General features: G+C 40.7%; 1 protein-coding gene across 1 annotated transcript in view; it reads right to left on the bottom strand.

Moving 5' to 3' along the window:
* The window catches only part of DNAH1 (dynein axonemal heavy chain 1), a 691,978-nt gene that overhangs the window by 195,696 nt on the left and 475,952 nt on the right, over window positions 1-20,330 (bottom strand). The window contains exon 42 of the mRNA XM_053721084.1: window positions 4,246-4,350. Within this exon, the coding sequence (XP_053577059.1) occupies window positions 4,246-4,350 (105 nt within the window). The remainder of the gene's footprint in view (window positions 1-4,245; window positions 4,351-20,330) is intronic.

The raw sequence follows: 20,330 nt of genomic DNA, 5'->3' as shown, positions 1-20,330 counted from the left end.
GACCAAGACTTTAGCCAAAGCGCTCTGCGCGCCACAATTGCAAACCCTGAATTTTTCGCCGCTAATCTAGCTAATTGCAAAGCAGCATCTAAAATAAAAGAATTAGCCAACTTGAGTGCGTGAACTCTGTCCATAACCTCCTCATACGGAGTCTCTCTACTGAGCGACTTTTCCAGTTCCTCGAACCAGAACCACGCTGCTGTAGTGATAGGAACAATGCACGAAATGGGTTGCAGGAGGTAACCTTGCTGTACAAAAATCTTTTTAAGCAAACCCTCCAATTTTTTATCCATAGGATCTTTGAAAGCACAATTATCCTTGATAGGGATAGTAGTGCGTTTGTTTAGAGTAGAAACTGCCCCCTCAACCTTAGGGACTGTCTGCCATAAGTCTTTTCTGGGGTCGACCATAGGAAATAGTTTTTTAAATATAGGAGGGGGGACAAAAGGTATGCCGGGCCTCTCCCACTCCTTATTCACTATGTCCGCCACCCGCTTGTGTATAGGAAAAGCGTCGGGTGCACCGGAACCTCTAGGAACTTGTCCATCTTGCATAATTTTTCTGGAATGACCAAGTTGTCACAATCATCCAGAGTAGATAACACCTCCTTAAGCAGTGCGTGGAGATGCTCTAATTTAAATTTAAATGTCACAACATCAGGTTCAGCCTGTTGAGAAATTCTACCTGAATCTGAAATTTCCCCATCTGACAAAACCTCCCTCATGTCCCCTTCAGATTGGTGTGAGGGTATGACAGAGCAATTATCATCAGCGCCCTCCTGCTCTTCAGTGTTTAAAACAGAGCAATTGCGCTTTCTCTGATATGCAGGCATTTTGGATAAAATATTTGCTATGGAGTTATCCATTACAGCCGTCAATTGTTGCATGGTAATAAGCATTGGCGAGCTAGAAGTACTAGGGGCCTCCTGTGTGGGCAAAACTGGTGTAGACACAGAAGGAGATGATGTAGAACCATGTCTACTCCCTTCATCTGAGGAATCATCTTGGGCAATTTCATTATCTGTGGCAGCACTGTCCTTACTTTGTTTGGATGCTATGGCACAATTATCACACAATTTTGAAGGGGGAGGCACATTGGCTTTCATACATATAGAACATAGCTTATCTGAAGGTGCAGACATGTTAAACAGGCTTAAACTTGTCAATAAAGTACAAAAAAACCGTTTTAAACAAAACGTTACTATCACTTTAAATTTTAAACAGTGCACACTTTATTACTGAATATGTGAAAAAGTATGAAGGAATTGTTAAAAAATTACCAAATTTTCACCACAGTGTCTTAAAGCATTCAAGGTATTGCACACCAATTTTCAAAGCTTTAACCCTTAAATTAAAGAAACCGGAGCCGGTTACAATTTTAACCCCTCTACAGTCCCAGCTACAGCCTTTGCTGCAACTTTACCAAACCCAGAGGGGAATACGATACCAAATGAAGCCTTTTAGGAAGTTTTCCAACTACTTTGGGATCCTCACACATGCATCTGCATGTCTGCTCTCAAAAAGTAACTGCGCAGTAATGGCGCGAAAATGAGGCTCAGCCTACAACTGGGAAGGCCCTTCCTGACTGGAAAGGTGTCTAACACAGTGCCTGACGTTAAAAAAACGTTCCCCAAGCTTATAAGTGTGAATTACAAGCATAAACATGTATAAAATGCCCAAATAAAGCAATCGATTTTTCTCATAAAAGTGTCTACCAGTTTTATAGCCCATATTAAGCCTTTTATTCTGTTTGAGACTAAGAAAATGGTTTACCGGTCCCCATGAGGGGAAATGACAGCCTTCCAGCATTACACAGTCTTGTTAGAAATATGGCTAGTCATACCTTAAGCAGAAAAAGTCTGCTAACTGTTTCCCCCAACTGAAGTTACTTCATCTCAACAGTCCTATGTGGAAACAGCACCCGATTTTAGTTACTATCTGCTAAAATCATCTTCCTCTCATGAACAGATTCTTCATCTTTTTCTGTTTCAGAGTAAATAGTACATACCAGCACTATTTTAAAATAACAAACTCTTGATAGTAGAATAAAAAACTACAACTAAAACACCACATACTCTTAACCATCTCCGTGGAGATGTTGCCTGTGCAACGGCAAAGAGAATGACTGGGGTGGGCGGAGCCTAGGAGGGACTATATGGCCAGCTTTTGCTGGGACTCTTTGCCATTTCCTGTTGGGGAAGAGATATTCCCACAAGTAAGGATGACGCCGTGGACCGGACACACCAATGTTGGAGAAATAATAAAATCTTGATTGAAGAATCTTCTTTCAGACACCTAAACTTTACCACCTTATTGCTTTTAAGGTAGGCAAAGAGAATGACCTGGGTTGGAGGGAAGGCAGGTGATACTTAACATCTTTGCTGTGGTGCTCTTTGCCTCCTCCTGCTGGCCAGAAATGATATTCCCAATAGTAATTAGAGATGATCCGTCGACTCACCGTGTCATTAGAAAGAAAGCTGTTTATTATACTATAGTATTTAGAGAGATTTTTCTCACTAGATTTTTTTTTTTTTTAATATTAGCTAATCAAAGTTACTGTTTAGTCAAGTCCTGCTCTCTGTCAGAGTGGTGCCGGTTTATTAACAGTTTCTCTTGTCTTACCAATTCTTTTGTTACTCTTTAGAGACCATTAACTAAAATCTCACATACTTCTAAGAAAAGGTCTTAAGACTGCTGTTTTCTAACTTCTCCCCCACCTCAAATTTGGCAGAGTTAAGTAATCTCAGACTGAAGTAACCACAAATTCCAACCAGACATGAGAGGTTGGCTAAAACTTCAGAATTAATATCACTAAAGGTATATACTTAAAAAACACTATAGACATAACCCACAAGACACTTTCCCCCATCTCTTCCACCCCCTTGGAATCCTTCAAGTTTTCCTTCTTTTCTTTCTCTTGAAATTGCACACGATAGACCTCTCAAATACACATTCTAGGTTCCAGATTACAAGATGAGTGCAAAATATTGTTTCCATGAAAGTGATATTTGCGCTCAACTTAGAAATACCAGCACACAAAAATGTGCCCTGGTATTAAGAGTTAGGTGCAATGCGAACGCAACCTCCTGTTTGCATTGTACGGAAGCATTGCGCTCACGAGAGTGCGCTTCCACAGGCTCTAATTGAAGCCTCGTTTTAATGCCGTCAGACACGGCATGAGAACTTGCGCAGTGAAGGGAGTAAGTCGAGCAGCGATAATCAGCAAATGTAAATATATATATGTATATGCTTATTTACATATATATTTATGTGTTAATATGTGTAAATACACATATTAACAATTAAATATATATGTATATGAGCATATACCCATATATTTAAAGGGAAAACACAGTTCCCATAGACCACAATGTAAATGCACTTTTCAGTGTTGTTTTCTTTCAAACACCTCACAACCATCAACTTTTAACACCTAAAAACTGCCTAATCCAGCAGTTTTTTTTATGGGAAATATAAGATCCTTTATTTTGGGGGCATTTGGGGCACTTTTAGAAAATTAACCAGAGATCGGATTTCTGGTTCATTTTCTGAGCACTAATTGCTACTGCAAGCTTACGGTAGCAATAACCAGCCACTTGTAATGGCTGGTTATTTTTTGCGCACCCTCAAACGGGGAAATTTGCAATAAATTAGCGCTTCACTTGTAATCTAGCCCTTAATGTGAAACACTTTGATTTTCGTTGTTTATACTAAAAATTCTAGTTTAAAAGATATTATATGCTGTTAAAGTGATCACAGAAGATGAATCAACTCAACAAAGATACAAAAGAATATGACCGGCAACTATGCCAAGTGGAAATTGCACATTTGAGACAATGATCAGCTACTATAGAAAGGAATCACTTTAGGAAGTGTAAATAATAAGCTTACAATGTAATAGTTACAATGTCATGGACAAGAAAACGTACAATTTGAACATATAACAGTTTGTTGACATTTGTTTATTTGTTATAAAGACGAATAAAGGAAACAAAAAATGGCTGGATCAGAACTTACTTGTGTAATGCTAGCGAAAGGAAGATGTTCCCTGGCTGGTAACCTTGCTGGCATGCATATTGTTGAATGAGGTCCTATGACTTTATTTAAAGGTATACTTTTTATACAATTAGTATACTGCAAATATGTACTGTCATTTCAAATACAGTAAGAGTAAACATGTTAAATGAACAAGATCAAAAGTAAGGGATCCCATGACACAACCAGTTTACTCTTTTTTATATTTTACCTTCTTCTTTGTATCCTCATCATCCTCTTCAGCTGCGCTGCTTATTCCAGCATCATCCAGTCTGTAGTCATACACCAGACCTGGCTCTGGGAACAGCATCCCTGCCTAGATAGGGAAAGCAATCATACACAGCTAGAAATAAATACAAGGAAAACCACAATGTAGAGGCTGAAAGAAGTAGAAATTCATAAATAAAGAGCATGCACAAATCCCTAAAACAAGATGTCCAAAAGAACCAAGAAACAGACGGCTAGATTACGAGTTGTGCGTTAGGCTTAAAAAGCAGCGTTGGCCGGTTCCAACGCTGCTTTTTAACGCCCACTGGTATTACGAGTCTTGCAGTGTACCGCTCACTTTTTTGGCCAGACTCGGAAATACCGCGAAACCACTTACGTCAATTGTGTATCGTCTTTTTTCAATGGGACTTGCATAGCGCCGGTATTATGATTCTTCCAAAATGTGAGCGGTAGACCCTCTCCTGTCAACACTGGTACCGCATTTTAAAGTCAGTAGTTAAGAGTTTTACACTACAACACCGTAGCATAAAACTCTTAACTAAAGTGCTAAAAAAGTACACTAACACCCAAAAACTAACTATTAACCCCTAAACCGAGGCCCTCCCACATCACAAACACTAAAATTAAAATTATAACCCCTAATCTGCCGAACCGGACATCACCACCACTATAATACATATATTAACCCCTAAACCGCCACACTCCCGCCTCACAAACATTAGTTAAATATTATTAACCCCTAATCTGACGTCCCTAACATCGCCAACACTTACCTACATTTATTAACCCCTAATCTGCCTCCCCAACGTCGCCACCACTATATAAAAGTTATTAACTCCTAAATCTAAGTCTAACCCTAACCCCCCCTAACTTAAATATAATTTAAATAAATCTAAATAAAATAACTATCATTAACTAAATTATTCCTATTTAAAACTAAATACTTACCTATAAAATAAACCCTAAGATAGCTACAATATAACTAATAGTTACATTGTATCAAGCTTAGGGTTTATTTTTTTTATTTTACAGGCAAGCTTGTATTTATTTTAACTAGGTAGAATAGTTATTAAATAGTAATTAACTATTTAATAACTACCTAGCTAAAATAAAGACAAAAGTACCTGTAAAATAAAACCTAACCTAAGTTACAATTACACCTAACACTACACTATAATTAAATTAAACTAATTACACATAATTTAAAGCGCCCCCCCCCAAAATAAAAAAGCCCTACCCTACACTAAATTACAAATAGCCCTTAAAAGGGCCTTTTGTGGGGCATTGCCCCAAAGTAATCAGCTCTTTTACCTGTAAAAAAAATTACAAATCCCCCCCAACATTAAAACCCACCACCCACACAACCAACCCTACTCTAAAACCCACCTAATACCCCCTTAAAAAAACCTAACACTAACCCCTTGAAGATAACCTTATGCCAACTCAATGCCAATGCCAACTCAATCCTATCGGCTGATTGCAACAGCCAATAGGATTTTTTTTACCTTAATTCCGATTGGCTGATAGAATTCTATCAGCCAATCGGAATTGAAGGGACGCCATATTGGATGATGTCACTTAAAGGAACCGTCATTTAGTAAGAAGACTTTGATGGAAGAGGATGCTCCGCGTCAGATGTCTTGAAGATGGACCATCTCCGCGCCGGATGGATGAAGATAGAAGATGCCGTCTGGATGAAGACTTCTGCCCGTCTGGAGGACCACTTCGCCCAGCTTGGATGAAGGCTTCTCCCGGCTTTGATGAGGACTTCGGCCCATTTGGGTGAAGACTTCTACCGGGAAGGTGATCTTCAAGGGGTTAGTGTTGGTTTTTTTAAGGGGGTATTGGGTGGGTTTTAGAGTAGGGTTGGTTGTGTGGGTGGTAGGTTTTAATGTGTGGGGGGGGGAATTTGTAATTTTATTTACAGGTAAAATAGCTGATTACTTTGGGGTAATGCCCCCAAAAGGCCCTTTTTTATGTTGGGGGGGCTTTTTATTTTGCTAGGGGGATTAGATTAGGTGTAATTAGTTTAAAAATCTTGTAATTATTTTATTATTTTCTGTAATTTTGTGTGTGTGGGGGGTTGTACTTTAGATAATTTTATTTATTTGTATTTAATTGTATTTAATTTAATTATAGTGTAGTGTTAGGTGTAATTGTAACTTAGGTTAGGTTTTATTTTACAGGTAAATTTGTCTTTATTTTAGCTAGGTAGTTAGTAAATAGTTAATAACTATTTAATAACTATTCTACCTAGTTAAAAACATAATTTATGCTTACCTGATAAATTTATTTCTCTTGTAGTGTATCCAGTCCACGGATCATCCATTACTTGTGGGATATTCTCCTTCCCAACAGGAAGTTGCAAGAGGATCACCCACAGCAGAGCTGCTATATAGCTCCTCCCCTCACTGCCATATCCAGTCATTCGACCGAAATAAGCCGAGAAAGGAGAAACCATAGGGTGCAGTGGTGAATGTAGTTTAATTAAAATTTAGACCTGCCTGAAAAGGACAGGGCGGGCCGTGGACTGGATACACTACAAGAGAAATAAATTTATCAGGTAAGCATAAATTATGTTTTCTCTTGTTAAGTGTATCCAGTCCACGGATCATCCATTACTTGTGGGATACCAATACCAAAGCTAAAGTACACAGATGATGGGAGGGACAAGGCAGGAACTTAAACGGAAGGAACCGCTGCCTGTAGAACCTTTCTCCCAAAAACAGCCTCCGAAGAAGCAAAAGTATCAAATTTGGAAAATTTGGAAAAAGTAAGAAGGGAAGACCAAGTTGCAGCCTTGCAAATCTGTTCAACAGAGGCCTCATTTTTAAAGGCCCAGGTGGAAGCCACAGCTCTAGTAGAATGAGCTGTAATCCTTTCAGGAGGCTGCTCTCCAGCAGTCTCATAGGCTAAACGGATTATACTCCGAAGCCAAAAAGAAAGAGAGGTTGCCGAGGCCTTCTGACCTCTCCTCTGTCCAGAGTAAATAACAAACAGGTTAGATGTTTGGCGAAAATATTTAGTAGCCTGTAAGTAAAACTTCAAGGCACGGACTACGTCTAGATTATGCAAAAGACGTTCCTTCTTTGAAGAAGGATTAGGACATAATGATGGAACAACAATCTCTTGATTGATATTCTTGTTCGAAACCACCTTAGGTAAAAACCCAGGTTTTGTACGCAGAACAACTTTATCTGAATGAAAGATCAGATAAGGAGAATCACAATGTAAGGCAGATAACTCCGAGACTCTTCGAGCCGAGGAAATAGCCATCAGAAAAAGAACTTCCCATGAAAGAAGTTTGATATCAATAGAATGAAGGGGTTCAAACGGAACCCCTTAAAGAACTTTAAGAACCAAGTTTAAGCTCCATGGAGGAGCAACAGGTTTAAACACAGGCTTAATTCTAACTAAAGCCTGACAAAATGCCTGAACGTCTGGAACTTCTGCCAGACGCTTGTGTAAAAGAATAGACAGAGCAGAAATCTGTCCCTTTAAAGTACTAGCTGATAATCCTTTGTCCAAACCCTCTTGGAGGAAGGACAATATCCTAGGAATCCTAACCCTACTCCACGAGTAATTCTTGGATTCACACCAATGGAGATATTTACGCCATATCTTGTGGTAAATTTTCCTGGTGACAGGCTTTCGTGCCTGTATTAAGGTATCAATTACTGACTCGGAGAAGCCACGCTTTGATAGGATCAAGCGTTCAATCTCCATGCAGTCAGTCTCAGAGAAAGTAGATTCGGATGATTGAAAGGACCTTGTATTAGAAGGTCTTGTCTCAGAGGCAGAGTCCATGGTGGAAAGGATGACATGTCCACTAGGTCTGCATACCAGGTCCTGCGTGGCCACGCAGGCGCTATCAATATCACCGATGCTCTTTCCTGTTTGATTTTGGCAATCAGACGAGGGAGCAGAGGAAACGGTGGAAACACATAAGCCAGGTTGAAGAACCAAGGCGCTGCTAGAGCATCTATCAGTGCCGCTTCTGAGTCCCTGGACCTGGATCCGTAACAAGGAAGCTTGGCGTTCTGGCGAGACGCCATGAGATCCAATTCTGGTTTGCCCCAACGGAGAACCAATTGAGCAAACACCTCCGGATGGAGTTCCCATTCCCCCAGATGAAAAGTCTGACGACTTAGAAAATCCGCCTCCCAGTTCTCTACACCTGGGATATGGATCACTGACAGGTGGCAAGAGTGAGTCTCTGCCCAGCGAATTATCTTGGAGACTTCTGACATCGCTAGGGAACTCCTGGTTCCCCCTTGATGGTTGATGTAAGCCACAGTCGTGATGTTGTCCGACTGAAATCTGATGAACCTCAGTGTTGCTAGCTGAGGCCAAGCCAGAAGAGTATTGAATATTGCTCTTAACTCCAGAATATTTATTGGGAGGAGTTTCTCCTCCTGAGTCCATGAACCCTGAGCCTTTAGGGAGTTCCAGACTGCACCCCAACCTAGAAGGCTGGCATCTGTTGTTACAATTGTCCAATCTGGTCTGCGAAAGGTCATACCCTTGGACAGATGGGCCCGAGATAACCACCAGAGAAGAGAATCTCTGGTTTCCTGATCCAGATTTAGTAGAGGGGACAAATCTGTGTAATCCCCATTCCACTAACTGAGCATGCATAATTGCAGCGGTCTGAGATGCAGGCGCGCGAATGGCACTATGTCCATCGCCGCTACCGTTAAGTCGATTACTTCCATGCACTGAGCCACCGTGGGGCGCGGAATGGAGTGAAGAACACGGCAAGCATTTAGAAGTTTTGATAACCTGGACTCCGTCTGTATGAGATTTGGCAATTTGAATGCTTGACGCCTGTATCAGGATATTGTCCAGGTAAGGAGCCACCGCTATGCCTCGCGGTCTTAGGACCGCCAGAAGTGAGCCCAGAACCTTTGTAAAAATTCTTGGGGCTGTAGCCAACCCGAATGGAAGAGCTACAAATTGGTAATGCCTGTCTAGGAAGGCAAACCTCAGGAACTGATGATAATTCTTGTGAATCGGAATGTGAAGGTAGGCATCCTTTAACTCCACTGTGGTCATGTACTAACGCTCTTGGATCATGGGTAAAATGGTTCAAATAGTTTCCATCTTGAACTCTAAGGAATTTGTTTAGGATCTTTAAATCCAAAATTGGTCTGAAGGTTCCCTCATTTTTGGGAACCACAAACAGATTTGAATGAAACCCCGCGGAACTGGATGGATCACTCCCATTACAAGGAGATCTTGTACGCAGCTTAGGAATGCCTCTTTCTTTATCTGGTTTGCAGATAATCTTGAAAGGTGAAATCTCCCTTGTGGAGGAGAAGCTTTGAAGTCCAGAAGATATCCCTGAGATATGATCTCCAACGCCCAGGGATCCTGAACATCTCTTGCCCACGCCTGGGCGAAGAGAGAGAGTCTGCCCCCTACTAGATCCGTTGTCCGATAGAGGGCCGCTCCTTCATGCTGTCTTAGAGGCAGCAGCAGGCTTTCTGGCCTGCTTGCCCTTGTACCAGGACTGGTTAGGTTTCCAGGCCTGCTTGGATTGAGCAAAAGTTCCCTCTTGTTTTGAAGCAGAGGAAGTTGATGCTGCACCTGCCTTGAAATTTCGAAAGGCACGAAAATTAGACTGTTTGGCCTTTGATTTGGCCCTGTCCTGAGGAAGGGTATGACCCTTACCTCCAGTAATGTCAGCAATAATTTCTTTCAAACCAGGCCCGAATAAGGTCTGCCCCTTGAAAGGAATGTTGAGTAATTTAGATTTTGAAGTCACATCAGCTGACCAGGATTTGAGCCATAGCGCCCTACGCGCCTGGATGGCGAATCCGGAATTCTTAGCCGTTAGTTTAGTCAAATGAACAATGGCATCAGAAACAAATGAGTTAGCTAGCTTAAGAGTTCTAAGCTTGTCAACAATTTCAGTCAATGGAGCTGTATGGATGGCCTCTTCCAGGGCCTCAAACCAGAATGCCGCCGCAGCAGTGACAGGCGCAATGCATGCAAGGGGCTGTAAAATAAAACCTTGTTGAATAAACATTTTCTTAAGGTAACCCTCTAATTTTTTTATCCACTGGATCTGAAATAGTGATGTGCAGTTCATGAACGAATCGTTCATTTGAACTGGTTCTTTTTACTGAACTGTATGAATCAGTTCACCAGACTGAACTGATTCGTTTGTAACAGTTCAGTTCCACAGGCAGCATGTAATATGATCCTAGAGTGAGGTCTCTGTTATAACTCTGGTTCTGCTATGAGACCTCACTCTAGGATCATATTACATGCTGTTGAATCAGTGTACTGCATCAGTGTACTGTGTACTGTTAACTCAGTGATTCATTAGCAACTGAGTGATTCATAGCAGAACCAGAGTTATAACACAGTTGCTAATGAATCACTGAGTTAACAGTACACAGTACACTGATTCAACAGCATTATATCATCCTAGGCTAGAGTGAGCATTGCAAATTAACCCTAAGGACCCCCTGTTAAATAAATAGGTATAGGAAAAACGTCAGTACTCGCGGTACCGCAAAGTATTTATCCAACCTACACAGTTTCTCTGGTATTGCAACGGTGTTACAATCGTTGAGAGCTGCTAAGACCTCCCCTAGTAATACGCGGAGGTTCTCCAATTTAAATTTAAAATTTGAAATATCTGAGTCCAATCTGTTTGGATCAGAACGTCACCCACAGAATGAAGCTCTCCGTCCTCATGCTCTGCGAGCTGTGACGCAGTATCAGACATGGCCCTAGCATTGTCAGCGCACTCTGTTCTCACCCCAGAGTGATCACGCTTGCCTCTTAGTTCAGGTAATTTAGACAAAACTTCAGTCATAACAGTAGCCATATCTTGTAATGTTATCTGTAATGGCCGCCCAGATGTACTAGGCGCCAAAATATCACGCACCTCCCGGGCGGGAGATGCAGGTACTGTCGCGTGAGGCGAGTTAGTCGGCATAAACTCTCCCCTCGCTGTTTGGTGAAATTTGTTCACATTGTACAGATTGACTTTTATTTAAAGTAGCATCAATACAGTTAGTACATAAATTTCTATTGGGCTCCACCTTGGCATTGGAACAAATGACACAGTATCTTCCTCTGAGTCAGACATGTTTAACACACTAGCAAAAAAACTTACAACTTGGTTATAATCTTTTTTAGCAAAAAAACGCACTGTGCCTCAAAGAGGTACTAACGATTAAATGACAGTTGAAATAATGAACTGAAAAACAGTTATTGCATCAAACTTTAAAACAACACAACTTTTAGCAAAGGTTTGTTCCCATTAGTAAAAAACAACACTAATTAAATTTGTACATAAGAAAACAAAACAACGTTTTTTATACACAGTCACTATAAGAATTCTCACAGCTCTGCTGAGAGAATTTACCTCCCTTCAAAGAAGTTTGAAGACCCCTGAGATCTGTCAGAGATGAACCGGATCATGCAGGAAATATAAAAGTAGCTGACTGGAATTTTTTGATGCGTAGCAAAGAGCGCCAAAACGGCCCCTCCTCTCCCACACAGCAGTGAAGAGAAACGAAACTGTCACAATTAAAGCAAAAAACTGCCAAGTGGAAAATAATGCCCAAATATTTATTCACACAGTACCTCTCAGCAATGTAAACGATTCTACATTCCAGCAAAAACGTTTAACATGAGAATAGTTATTAAAAGGATTAGTGACCTTTAACACAGTAGTTCCGGTGAAATACCATCCCCAGAATACTGAAGTGTATACATACATGTCATTTTAACGGTATGGCAGGCTTTTCTCATCAATTCCATTCAGAAAATAAAAACTGCCACATACCTCAATGCAGATTCATCTGCCCGCTGTCCCCTGATCTGAAGCCTTTACCTCCCTCAGATGGTCGAGAACAGCAATATGATCTTAACGACTCCGGTTAAAATCATAGTAAAAAATCTCTGTCAGATTCTTCCTCAAACTCTGCCAGAGAAGTAATAACACGCTCCGGTGCTATTTTAAAATAACAAACTTTTGATTGAAGTCATAAAAACTAAGTATAATCACCATAGTCCTCTCACACATCCTATCTAGTCGTTGGGTGCAAGAGAATGACTGGGACTGACGTAGAGGGGAGGAGCTATATGCAGCTCTGCTGGGTGAATCCTCTTGCATTTCCTGTTGGGGAGGAGTTATATCCCAGAAGTAATGATGACCCGTGGACTGATCACACATAACAGAAGAAAATGCACTTACATATTTACTTAACTTAAACAATACTTTATTCTATCTTGATACACCAATGCAATTTTAAACATTTTACTTCTAATATATATATATATATATATATATATATATATATATATATATATATATATATATATATATATATATATTTTAGAAGTAAATTGTTTAAAATTGCATTGGTGTATCAGGATAGAATAAAGTATTGTTTAAGTTAAGTAAATATGTAAGTGTATATGTAAGTAAATATGTAAGTGTATATGTAAGGATACTTTGAGAACAAAACAATATATATATATATATATATATATATATATATATATATATATATATTGTTTTGTTCTCTAAGTATCCTTAAGAGTGTCAAGCTGAACTGAAGCAACTAGCAGCAGAGAGCAGCAGCAGAGAGCAGTACAGACACAGTGACTCAGGACTCATTCTAAATGATTCAGAATCGCTGGGTCTGTACTGAATCTGCGATTCTTCTGCTCTGCCCCTCAAGCGCATCATGTGATCAGTAGGTGAACTGATGAATCGGTTCATGAACCGGTTCAGTTAATCGAACTGTCCGAAATGAACCGATTCATCAGGATGAACCGAACTTCACATCACTAATCTGAAAAAGCACAACTGTCCTCAACCGGGATAGTGGTACGCTTTGCTAAAGTAGAAACTGCTCCCTCCACCTTAGGGACAGCCTGCCATAAGTCCCGTGTAGTGGCATCTATTGGAAACATTTTTCTAAATATAGGCGGTGGAGAAAAGGGCACACCGGGCCTATCCCACTCCTTACTAATAATTTCTGTAAGCCTTTTAGGTATTGGAAAAACATCAGTACTCACCGGCACTGCATAGTATTTATCCAGCCTACACAATTTCTCTGGCACTGCAATTGTGTCACAGTCATTCAGAGCAGCTAATACCTCCCCAAGCAATACACGGAGGTTCTCAAGCTTAAATTTAAAATTAGAAATCTCTGAATCAGGTCTCCCCGATTCAGAGACGTCACCCACAGACTGAAGCTCTCCGTCCTCAGGTTCTGCATATTGTGACGCAGTATCAGACATGGCTCTTACAGCATCCACGCGCTCTGTATCTCGTCTAACCCCAGAGCTATCGCGCTTGCCTCTCAATTCAGGCAATCTGGATAATACCTCTGACAGGGTATTATTCATGATTGCAGCCATGTCCTGCAAAGTAATTGCTATGGGCGTCCCTGATGTACTTGGCGCCATATTAGCGTGCGTCCCTTGAGCGGGAGGCAAAGGGTCCGACACGTGGGGAGAGTTAGTCGGCATAACTTCCCCCTCGACAGACCCCTCTGGTGACAATTCTTTTATAGATAATGACTGATCTTTACTGTTTAAGGTGAAATCAATACATTTAGTACACATTCTCCTATGGGGCTCCACCATGGCTTTTTAACATAAGTATCCTCTGTTTCAGACATGTTTGTACAGACTAGCAATGAGACTAGCACGCTTGGAAAACACTTTAAAGCAAGTTAACAAGCAATATAAAAAACGTTACTGTGCCTTTAAGAGAAACAAATTTTGACAAAATTTGAAATAACAGTGAAAAAAGGCAGTTACACTAACAAAATTTTTACAGTGTATGTAACAAGTCAGCAGAGCATTGCACCCACTTGCAAAAGGATGATTAACCCCTTAATAACAAAAACAGAATAATAAATGACAAAAACGTTTTTTAAACACAGTCACAACAACTGCCACAGTCTACTATGATTGTTACCCTCCTCAAACACGACTTTGAAGCCTTTTGAGCCCTTCAGAGATGTCCTGTATCATGCAGAGGGAAGCTGAATGTCTCTGTTAGTATTTTTAGCTGCACAGAAAAGCACTAAAATAGGCCCTTCCCACTCATATTGCAACAGTGGAAAGCCTCAGGAACTGTTTCTAGGCAAAAATCAAACCAGCCATGTGGAAAAAAACTAGGCCCCAATAAGTTTTGTCTCCAAACATATATAAAAACAATTAAACATGCCAGCAAACGTTTTATATTACACTTTTATAAGAGTATGTATCTCTATTAATAAGCCTGATACCAGTCGCTATGACTGCATTTAAGGCTTTACTTACATTAATCCGGTATCAGCAGCATTTTCTAGCAAATTCCATCCCTAGAAAAATATTAACTGCACATACCTTATTGCAGGAAAACCTGCACGCCATTCCCTCTCTGAAGTTACCTCACTCCTCAGAATATGTGAGAACAGCAATGGATCTTAGTTACTTCTGCTAAGATCATGTAAGTCACAGGCAGATTCTTCTTCTAATGCTGCCTGAGATGAAACAGTACACTCCGGTACCATTTAAAAATAACAAACTTTTGATTGAAGTTAAAAAACTAACTATAATACACCACTCTCCTCTTACTACGTCCATCTTTGTTGAGAGTTGCAAGAGAATGACTGGATATGGCAGTGAGGGGAGGAGCTATATAGCAGCTCTGCTGTGGGTGATCCTCTTGCAACTTCCTGTTGGGAAGGAGAATATCCCACAAGTAATGGATGATCCGTGGACTGGATACACTTAACAAGATAAATAAATACAAACTTGCTTGTAAAATAAAAATAAACCCTAAGCTAGATACAATGTAACTATTAGTTATATTGTAGCTAGCTTAGGGTTTATTTTATAGGTAAGTATTTAGTTTCAAATAGGAAATATTTAGGTCAGGGGTGTCCAAACTTTGCTCTCCAGAGGTTTTGGAACTACATTTCCGATGATGCTCAGCCAGCATTTTATCTAGCTGAGCATCATGGGAAAAGTAGTTCCAAAACCTCTGGAGAGCAAAGTTTGGACACCCCTGATTTAGGTAATAATAGTAATGTTATTTAGATTTATTTAAATTATATTTAAGTTAGGGGGTGTTTGGGTTGGACTTAGATTTAGGGGTTAATAACTTTAATATAGTGGCAGCGACGTTGGGGACGGCAGATTAGGGGTTAAGAAGTGTAGGTAGGTTGCTGCGACATTGGGGGCGGCAGATTAGGGGTTAATAAATATAATGTAAATGTTGGCGATGTTGGGGGCAGCAGATTAGGGGTTCATAAGTATAATGTAGGTGGCGGCGGTGTCCGTAGCGGCAGATTAGGGGTTAATAGTATAATGTAGGTGGCGGCGATGTCAGGTGCGGCAGATTAGGGGTTAATAAGTGTAATATTAGGGGTGTTTAGACTTGGGGTTCATGTTAAGGTGTTAGGTGTAGACATAACTTTTATTTCCCCATAGGAATCAATGGGGCTGCGTGTTAGGTTTTTTTTCAGACGGCTCTGCCCCATTAATTCCTATGGGGAAATTGCACGAGCACGTTCAGCCAGCTCACCGCTAACGTAAGCAGCGCTGGTATTGAGGTGAGATGTAGAGCAAAATTTTGCGGTTAATGCCGGGTTTGTAAAAACCTGTAATACCAGCGCTATCTGTAAGTGAGCAGTGAGCATAAACTGCTCGTTAGCACCGCACAGCCTCTAACACAAAACTCCTAATCTAGGCGAGAGTGAGAGCATTCAAATAGGGGCAAGAAGAATGCTGAGATCACTATGAGAAAGAACCTTGAAAACATTCCTATTCAGAGAGGCTTATCATGTCTCCATCTCTCATCCTAACCAAAATAATTTTTGTGAACTGCCTGACTCACTGCTGCAACATACATATTTGTTTTGGTTTTAATATAGACCATAGTAGATTTCTTTATTTACTTCCTCAATATAAATATTGATGTTGATGTACAATTGTTTTTTGATGATGGCAATGTTTCGTATTACATACTCTGTATTATTTCTCTTCTTGCTTTGTTATGTTATCTATAACTAATTAAATATATATATATATATATATATATATATATATATATAAAATAAACAATAATCCTTTATGACAAGAAAATGAACACTTAAAGGGACAGTCTAGTCCAGAACAAACTTGCATAATTCGGATAGGGCATATAATTTTAAACAATTTATCAATTTACTTCTATCGCCAATTTTGCTTTGTTCTATTGGTATTCTTAGTTAAAAGCTAAATCTAGGAGGTTCATATGCTAATTTCTAACCTCTTGAAGGCCACCTCTTAGCTCAGGGCATTTTGACAGTTTTTCACCACTAGAGGGTGTTAGTTCATGTGTTTCATATAGTTAACACTGTGCTCACGCATGTGGAGTTACCTAGGAGCACACACTGATTGGCTAAAATGCAAGTCTGTCAAAAGAACTGAAATATAAGGGGCAGTTTGCAGAGGCTTAGATAAAAGATAATTACAGAGGTAAAAAACATAATTTATGCTTACCTGATAAATTTATTTCTCTTGTAGTGTATCCAGTCCGCGGATCATCCATTACTTGTGGGATATTCTCCTTCCCAACAGGAAGTTGCAAGAGGATCACCCACAGCAGAGCTGCTATATAGCTCCTCCCCTCACTGCCATATCCAGTCATTCGACCGAAACAAGACGAGAAAGGAGAAACCATAGGGTGCAGTGGTGACTGTAGTTTAATTAAAATTTAGACCTGCCTTAAAAGGACAGGGCGAGCCGTGGACTGGATACACTACAAGAGAAATAAATTTATCAGGTAAGCATAAATTATGTTTTCTCTTGTTAAGTGTATCCAGTCCACGGATCATCCATTACTTGTGGGATACCAATACCAAAGCTAAAGTACACGGATAATGGGAGGGACAAGGCAGGAACTTAAACGGAAGGAACCACTGCCTGTAGAACCTTTCTCCCAAAAACAGCCTCCGAAGAAGCAAAAGTGTCAAATTTGTAAAGTTTTGAAAAGGTGTGAAGCGAAGACCAAGTCGCAGCCTTGCAAATCTGTTCAACAGAGGCCTCATTTTTAAAGGCCCAGGTGGAAGCCACAGCTCTAGTAGAATGAACTGTAATCCTTTCAGGGGGCTGCTGTCCAGCAGTCTCATAGCCTAAGCGTATTATGCTCCGAAGCCAAAAGGAGAGAGAGGTTGCCGAAGCTTTTTGACCTCTCCTCTGTCCAGAGTAAACGACAAACAAGGCAGATGTTTGACGAAAATCTTTAGTAGCCTGTAAGTAAAACTTCAAGGCACGGACTACGTCCAGACTATGCAAAAGACGTTCCTTCTTTGAAGAAGGATTAGGACACAATGATGGAACAACAATCTCTTGATTGATATTCCTGTTAGAAACCACCTTAGGTAAAAACCCAGGTTTGGTACGCAGAACTATCTTGTCTGAATGAAAAATCAGATAAGGAGAATCACAATGTAAGGCAGATAACTCAGAGACTCTTCGAGCCGAGGAAATAGCCATCAAAAACAGAACTTTCCAAGATAAAAGTTTAATATCAATGGAATGAAGGGGTTCAAACGGAACTCCCTGAAGAACTTTAAGAACCAAGTTTAAGCTCCACGGGGGAGCAACACTTTTAAACACAGGCTTAATCCTAACCAAAGCCTGACAAAATGCCTGGATGTCTGGAACTTCTGCCAGACGCTTGTGCAAAAGAATAGACAGAGCAGAGATCTGTCCTTTTAAAGAACTAGCTGATAAGCCTTTGTCCAAACCCTCTTGGAGAAAGGACAATATCCTAGGAATCCTAACCTTACTCCATGAGTAACTCTTGGATTCACACCAATAAAGATATTTACGCCATATCTTATGGTAGCTTTTCCTGGTGACAGGCTTCCGAGCCTGTATTAAGGTATCAATGACTGACTCGGAGAAGCCACGCCTTGATAGAATCAAGCGTTCAATCTCCATGCAGTCAGTCTCAGAGAAATTAGATTTGGATGATTGAAAGGACCGGGTTACTTCTGCTAAGATCATAGAAAACACAGGCAGATTCTTCTTCTAAATACTGCCTGAGATAAACAGTACACTCCAGTACCATTTAAAAATAACAAACTTTTGATTAAACTAAGTATAAAACACCACAGTCCTCTTACGACCTCCATCTTAGTTGAGAGTTGCAAGAGAATGACTGGATATGGCAGTGAGGGGAGGAGCTATATAGCAGCTCTGCTGTGGGTGATCCTCTTACAACTTCCTGTTGGGAAGGAGAATATCCCACAAGTAATGGATGATCCGTGGACTGGATACACTTAACAAGAGGAAACATAATTTATGCTTACCTGATAAATTCCTTTCTCCTGTAGTGTAGTCAGTCCACGGGTCATCCATTACTTATGGGATTATATCTCCTCCCTAACAGGAAGTGCAAGAGGATCACCCAAGCAGAGCTGCTATATAGCTCCTCCCCTCTACGTCATACCCAGTCATTCGACCGAAACCAAACGAGAAAGGAGAAACTATAGGGTGCAGTGGTGACTGGAGTTTAAGTTAAAATTTTTTAGACCTGCCGTAAACAACAGGGCGGGCCGTGGACTGACTACACTACAGGAGAAAGGAATTTATCAGGTAAGCATAAATTATGTTTTCTCCTGTTAAGTGTAGTCAGTCCACGGGTCATCCATTACTTATGGGATACCAATACCAAAGCTAAAAGTACACGGATGACGGGAGGGAAAGGCAGGATCTTTACACGGAAGGAACCACTGCCTGTAGAACCTTTCTCCCAAAAACAGCCTCCGAAGAAGCAAAAGTGTCAAATTTGTAAAATTTTGAAAAAGTATGAAGTGAAGACCAAGTTGCAGCCTTGCAAATCTGTTCAACAGAGGCCTCATTCTTAAAAGCCCAAGTGGAAGCCACAGCTCTAGTAGAATGAGCTGTAATCCTTTCAGGAGGCTGCTGTCCCGCAGTCTCATATGCTAAACGTATTATGCTACGAAGCCAAAAAGAGAGAGAGGTAGCCGAAGCTTTTTGACCTCTCCTCTGTCCAGAATAAACGACAAACAGGGAAAAAGTTTGACGAAAATCCTTAGTTGCCTGCAAATAAAATTTCAGGGCACGGACGACGTCCAGATTGTGCAGAAGTCGTTCCTTCTTTGAAGAAGGGTTAGGGCACAATGATGGAATATTGATTGATATTCCTGTTAGTGACTACCTTAGGTAAGAACCCAGGTTTAGTACGCAGAACTACCTTGTCTGAATGAAAAATCAGATAAGGAAAATCACAATGTAAGGCCGATAACTCAGAGACTCTTCGAGCCGAGGAAATAGCCATTAAAAACAGAACTTTCCAAGATAACAGCTTGATATCAATGGAATGAAGGGGTTCAAACGGAACACCTTGCAGAACGTTAAGAACTAAGTTTAAGCTCCACGGCGGAGCAACAGTCTTAAACACAGGCTTAATCCTAGCCAAAGCCTGACAAAAAGCCTGAACGTCTGGAACTTCTGACAGACGTTTGTGTAAAAGGATAGACAGAGCTGAGATCTGTCCCTTTAACGAACTAGCAGATAAACCCTTTCTAAACCTTCTTGTAGAAAAGACAATATCCTAGGAATCCTAACCTTACTCCATGAGTAACTCTTGGATTCGCACCAATATAAGTATTTACGCCATATTTTATGGTAAATTTTCCTGGTAACAGGTTTCCTAGCCTGTATTAAGGTATCAATCACTGACTCCGAGAATCCCCGCTTTGATAGAATCAAGCGTTCAATCTCCATGCAGTCAGCCTCAGAGAAATTAGATTTGGATGTTTGAAAGGACCCTGAATCAGAAGGTCCTGTCTCAGAGGCAGAGACCATGGTGGACAGGACGACATGTCCACTAGATCTGCATACCAGGTCCTGCGTGGCCACGCAGGCGCTATTAGAATCATCGATGCTCTCTCCTGTTTGATCCTGGCAATCAATCGAGGAAGCATCGGGAAGGGTGGAAACACATAAGCCATGTTGAAAACCCAAGGTGCTGTCAGAGCATCTATCAGTACCGCTCCCGGGTCCCTGGACCTGGATCCGTAA

The sequence above is a fragment of the Bombina bombina genome, chromosome 7 (assembly GCF_027579735.1).
Source record: "Bombina bombina isolate aBomBom1 chromosome 7, aBomBom1.pri, whole genome shotgun sequence".
Lineage (NCBI taxonomy): Eukaryota > Metazoa > Chordata > Amphibia > Anura > Bombinatoridae > Bombina > Bombina bombina.
The sequence above is the reverse complement of the archived record's forward strand: the minus strand, read 5'-3'. Positions and strand labels throughout refer to the sequence as shown.